Here is a 6,592-nt window from a genome sequence, read left to right on the forward strand (position 1 = left end):
AAGCCACAAAAAAAATAAAAATACGATGAATATGCCGAGATCAGTGGCTAATCTGCCGGATTCAGCTGAGGTGAAGTGACGGCGACCAGCGAGACCTAGCTGTCACTCAAGTGGCCACGCCCTTAATTATGCAAACTTAATATAACCTAATATAAAGAAAATGGATGAGTTATAAATAAATTCACCCCCCTCACAGTTGTCATGAAGGGTAATAATAGCTATATGAACCATAATCGTTCGTTGTACCAGGCTGTAAACACCTTTTTTTCTGCTGTAAAGTTGGCCATTCTAACAGTGGGCTCAATTGCAATTTGCTCAATTATGGAGCCAGGACTAGCGGAATTTTGATGAATTGCAGTTTCAGTTACTTCCGTATTGGCCTCCCGAGGGAGAGCGTGAGGTTGCCGCTTGTTTAATTAATGAAAAATGTTTAAATTGTTTTGTATTGAACATACATTTATTAAACATTTAAGAAAATCAACCAAGTGTAATTTACAAAGGCAATGCACAAGGGTTTTAAAATGTACATTTTTCAGCATCCTATTCTTTCTCAGGATGCTTTGATGAACAGAAATGAACAGCATTTATTTCAAATCTATATAATTAGTCGCATTATCTAAGACTTTTCTGGCACTAATTCACATAAGGCATCCTTGCTAAATAAAAGTATGAATTTCCTTCAGTGTGATAGAGTATGCAGTATGTAACAGTGCACTACTTTACCCATGAGATAGAGGTTTTCAGCATTGGCATCTTCTCCGACTGCTGGCTCTTCAGCCACAGGCTCTGCCTCCCATGCCGCTCCAGCGTTCACTGATTGGTTGGGAGAGGAGGGGACTCGCATCTGAGGGAGGAGCCAATCAGAAAGGTCAAAAACTGCTAGTTAGGTCTTGATCAAAACGAGCACTACATCAGTCGCATCATTTTGATTCTCCAATCAAATGAAAGCAGAGACAAGGTTTCCTCAGGTGACAGTAGTGTTTGTTTTTTCAAGAGACTTTTAAAGAGCCCTTATTATACATTAAAAAGGGTCTTATTTTGGTTTTAGGGTCTCCAAAAACAGGCTGATATACATGCAAGGTCAAAAAACACTTTCATTGTCTTATATTACGCATTTTTTTAACCTAATTATCCCAGCGACTCGCATATGATTCGTTCAGCGATTCATTTGTTCCCAAATCCCTCCTTAGCACGAAGCTAATTGAAAAATTAGCCAATTGCGATTGGTCGACAGTGTTCAGCGCGAGACAGAGAGAAATGCCCAGCAAGGCATATCAACAATATTGAAGTAGTCAGAGTGCATAGTGTATGTGTGAGCATACCTGCCAACACTCCTGTTTTTCCCGGGAGTCTCCCGTATTTCAGACCCATCTCAGCCACCCACCCATTTGTTATTTATCCCAGAAAACTCCCGTAATTTCATCCACCGCCCTCAAAACTGCGGTCACCAACACTGGTATAGGATTTGATCGCAGTGGCCGACAGTTACTAACACCACAGTAAACAGTACCTGGTTCTCAACAGTGTTATTCAGACATCTCATCCCCCAACTTAACCCCCTCGGTCTCCTGGATTTTCAGGGACAGATGTTGGCAGGTGTGTGTGTAAGCACAATGCAGTTAAACACCAGCATATTGCTCTATTCTTAAACAATAAGTAAAACAGTGACACACATTCAGTATTAATCCACACAGTGGCAAAAGCTGAACTATTTTGAAACATGACCGCTGCACATGTGTAGGAACAGCTGACGGTGGCCACGACAAACGGCAGTGGAACGGGAGCTCACAAATGCATTTAAATGCGTAAACAAAGCGGCACGCGGCACGTTTTCAACGTGGCTTTAGACACGATATGAGAATATTAAAGAGTTAACCAGATCCAGTACATGCGGTTACAAGTAACATAAAACAATTAAATACATAATTTGCTAGCTAGAGAAAACAAGGAGGCAACCATTTTAATCGCACGTTCTTACGCTTGTGAAATGGAGGAAGAATCTGATCCATGTACTGACAAGTCCCTTTACATCAAGTCTTTTCTGATCCATCCTTTAACAAATGGCCGACGAATCCCCCGTTGTAAGTGTGTAAATTACAGAAGCACTCGAACTACACAAGGCTGCGGTATTTTTGCAAAAATAAACCTCAACCACTGACTCTTCACAGTTTCATCTTTGGGTAGAGAAAATAACTTTCCCTCACACTTCCATAATATCCAGCTGAGCACAGCGTCTTCATGGCTTGATTCAACCAGGATCTGCTACAGTGTTTTGTCTTCCTCTTCCTCTTGCTACTGTGTTTGTGGGCGGGGCCACAGGTTTCAATTTTCCCGGGTTTGTGCGCACAACAATTGGGCGGGGCTTAAGTTTCGTATCGATGTCACGCCGAAACGGCTAAAGACTCATTATCAAGACTCATTATCAAGATGATTCATTTGAAGCACTATGAGTCGACTCTTTTATAAACGAATCAATAGTTTTAAACACTGTCCACTTTCAGATTTAAGCCTAAAGCTGGTTTCACACCGCAAGCATCAGCAGCGCATGAGCAGCGCATGAGCAGCGCATGAGCAGCGCGTGTTTTTTCGGTGTCCATGTTAACAGATTAGAGCTTTCATACCGCACGCAGCAGCAGCGGTCAGTGCGAGGCGTGAGCGTCGCTGAAGCAGCAGTGCCGCGATAGTTTTGGCGCTGGGTCTGTTTTTACCGCGCTGCTCACGCTCAATTAAAGTGATAGTGCATTGATAATGACCAAAACACATTGAATAACAGTAAAAAATAGCAATTTTACCCAATAAATGCGGTAATAATATCCACTGATTTAAATATAGTCCATCAAATGAACTGAAACGATTAAAAACTGCAACAAACATTTATTAGGCCCGAATTACAAAACCAAATGTAAAACAATTTTAGTATCAGTTTTGCTTGAGTTGCTCACTAGTGTTGCAGGAGAGGGGAAACAGAAAGTGGCCGCTTTAAAACTGCTATTTACGGGAGTTGTAGTCCATAGCGAAGTGCATTGTGGGTAGTGTAGTTCCACACGCATGCTGGATGATGTGAGCTCGCTGTGTGCTGTGCAGCTGAAGCGGAGGAAGAAAGCTTTATTCAGCTTTGTTTTATGTTCAAGCTATTCCACCCAAGAGCTGTTTGCACTGTGAACCTGACAACACGAAAATAAGTAAAAGAAGGCCATGCATTGATTAGTTTTGTCCGTCTCATCCTTTGCACGAGCTGTTACTCTGCCGCTGGACATTACTGAGGCGGAGAAAGTAACACTAGTTTGATCACGTATAAATATCATTTTAACTATATTGTATAAATATTATTATAACTAGGCCTACAACAACCTGACAATCAAAAACCAAATGACATGATATCACAGGCGATTGTCTTCTGAGTGCACCAGGCATGAATGACACTCCTCACAAAGCTTGAGAAGCATACAGTACTGTATGATCTATATCATTTGTAAAATAAAGACTTGCAGGTTAAAGAAACGCATAGGAGGAGGTTGCCGCGAGCCTTGGTGCAGATGAAAAGTTTTTTAAAAAGTGTATTTGTACATAGAGAGGGATATGTAACTAGATAGAATAGACAGAGATAGACTGATCTCTGCAGCAGCTGCCGAAGAGCTGCGTGCTGCAGACGCAGCTGGTGTGAAAGGCAAACGCCTGTGTGCTGCTTCTGCTCTCCATACGCACTACGCACGCTCTGCTCAGGTACTGCTTTCGCTTGCGGTGTGAAACAGGCGTTAGCTGGATATTTCACTTCACTTAGAGCTGTGTTACACACTACATGTAAGGTCATTTTCAAAAACCCATAATAATAGCTCTTTAAAGGTGGTGGAGAGACTAGTGTTCCTTGCTTCAAGTTATAACAATATGTAACAATGGGGTGACACGATGGCTCAGTGGTTAGCACTGTCGCCTCACAGCAAGAAGGTCGCTGGTTCGAGTCCCGACTGGATCAGTTGGCATGTCTGTGTGGAGTTTGCATGTTCTGCTCGTGTTCGTGCAAGTTTCCACCGGGTGCTCCGGTTTGTCCAAACACATGCAGTACAGGTGAATTGAATAAATTAAATTGGCCGTAGTGCATCTCAAAACAGAAGAGCGAGTTCAGTGTGATCAGCCACTAAGATTTTACATAGTTTTGTTGACAGAAAAGCAGTGGGATTTACTCACAGAGGCGATGCTGTGTGAAGAACTTGAGTGTTTGCTTTGTGCGATTGATGAAACCCCGCTGAGTGTGTCATTACTGCGCGTGCTGGGACTCATCATCTGACGAGCGGGAACCGGACCTGCAAACACACAAAGAGCAAAGTTATGTGTACAACATCTTACAAGTGACACGACAAACCATGAAACACTGGGTTTCTCTTTTGTATTTGTTTTTTCAATTAAAAATCGCATCAACTGACCCTTCGCTAAGCCCCGCCCTCCTTAGTTACTGTTGTTATGCCTGTCAAGCTTTCGTGCCTGGCACGTCTATTAGAATATGATATCTAGATATCTGAGAAAGCCAGACAAAAAAGGACTGTAGCATGCGTTATAGGGGTATATTCACAACATAATAGGCAACCGATTACAAAATAATTTAATCAAAATTGAAACTAGGTTAGCCTAGCCACCTTATACGCTGACCATTCAACAGCTTAGTTCATGCACAGCAGGAGAGGTGAAATCTAAAAATAATCTAATAATAACAAATTAAACCAGGATTTCTCTATTTTTAACCACAAAGCCTGACAGATTAATTGTTGAGCAATGACTTTTTACAACATTCTTCATAAACTTTTAGCAGCACTCGAGTGTGAGTTTGTTTATTTATTTATTTGTTGCCACATCAGCAACTTATGACACCTTCATAGCAAGATTAATATAGATAAAAACATATTACATAATATTAAACAAAAAAGTCATAAATCCAAGCCACTGAAAAGTGTAAAAAATTATAAAGCCTTTATTAAACATGGCTATTTTTTTTAAAACGGCACTATTGTGCAGCGCACCTTTGGGTTTTGGCAAAAATTGCCTTCATCAGGGTAACAATCTCCTTATCCAAAGATCACCGACACATTAATTACCTCTGAAGCACTTTTTTGTTTGATTTTGGGCACATTACATAACACTTGTGTGAGAATAATTGGTGAAGAAATGTTCATTTTTGTGCACACTGTCCCTTTATGCCAGGGGTCTCAAACTCAAATTGGCAGGGGGCCTATTCAGTGACTGACAAATCATAGGAGGGCGTTTTAACATTCAAGCACAACAAAAAAGTGACGTAATTGGTGCATATTAGGACAACAGACATGATGTTTATAGTTCAAGCATTACCTGTAACAAATTAACAAATCAGCACATTTTTTGCTTCGCTGAAATATATCAGTGGCTGATTTAATTTGCATTTTTGACATTTAAATAGTCCTAATAATGATAATAATAATTATTATTATTCTGTCCCAACCTATTGTTACTTTACCAAAAGCTTAACAGATAGCGTAAGAACAGCAGAAAGCAGATTGGGTAACTTTACTGACTTTACTGGCAATTGTTCTTCTTAGTATCTTTCTTTTTTGTAAAACTACAACATAGAGGGGAGAAGTAAGTGTATATTCACATTTACTTTAACATGTTCAATTCAACCAGCAGTATAATGTATATTGTTGTCATAGAAATCTCAACACATATATAAGGAAAATCTATTAAATAAGACCATTTGAACTGAATATTAGCAAAACTAGTATATTTGTTACACCATCAGCATAACGTGTAAGCCATGAAAAACTAAATAAAGGTGGTATAAAACTGTTAATAATTAAATGACCCTTGAATATTTACAAAAACAGAGCTTTAGTAAAAATAAAGCACTGACAGACATTTATTTCAATGTTTAAATTAGTGCACTTAGTGCACCACTTAGGGGGCTTCCACACAGGATCTGCATCTTGTTGATATACACTGTGAACAGCAGCTACGCTAATTATTTTCTTTATCCTCCATTTCCACCTGGGGATACTCTTCCCGAGGCCCTCAGACTATGCAGAGTCACTGATTCGATCCAAGACCAACGACGAGATGATCCCAAGGTTTTTTATATCCTGGACCTGGCCGTATCCTGAGCAGCTACTGGGATGGTCATGGAAAAGTGGAGAACATGAGACTGATTCCTGTGACACTCCAGAGACAGACGAGTCTTCGCTGAGGCCAGCTTCCAGCCTCCGCCACTGAGACTGCAGCTCTGCACAAGACGTTTGGCCAGCGGAGAAATTAAAATGGTCGTGCCCAACTGAGCCTGGTTTCTCTCAAGGTTTTTTTTCTTCACTTCCGCCTTTAGTGAAGTTTTTTTTCCCTCTCCGCTGTCGCCACTGGCTTGCATGGTTCAGGATCTGTAGAGCTGCGCATCGTTGGATTTGCTCTTCAGTGTTTGGACTCTCAGTAGTGATTATTAAACCACACTGAACTTTGCTCAACTGAACTGAACTTAAACACTACAAACTGAACTACACTGTTCCAATTTACTATGACCTTTTATGTGAAGCTGCTTTGACACAATCTACATTGTATAAGCGCTATACAAATAAAGGTGAAT

General features: G+C 40.6%; 1 protein-coding gene across 2 annotated transcripts in view; it reads right to left on the bottom strand.

Moving 5' to 3' along the window:
* Positions 1-6,592, bottom strand: part of miga2 (mitoguardin 2) — a 57,017-nt gene that overhangs the window by 41,154 nt on the left and 9,271 nt on the right. For both annotated transcript variants that reach the window (XM_056446339.1, XM_056446338.1), the window contains exons 4-5: positions 4,186-4,301; positions 724-844 (exon numbers count right to left, since the gene is read on the bottom strand). In XM_056446339.1, the coding sequence (XP_056302314.1) occupies positions 724-844; positions 4,186-4,301 (237 nt within the window). The remainder of the gene's footprint in view (positions 1-723; positions 845-4,185; positions 4,302-6,592) is intronic.

Source organism: Danio aesculapii, chromosome 21 (genome assembly GCF_903798145.1).
Source record: "Danio aesculapii chromosome 21, fDanAes4.1, whole genome shotgun sequence".
Classification (NCBI taxonomy): Eukaryota; Metazoa; Chordata; class Actinopteri; order Cypriniformes; family Danionidae; genus Danio; species Danio aesculapii.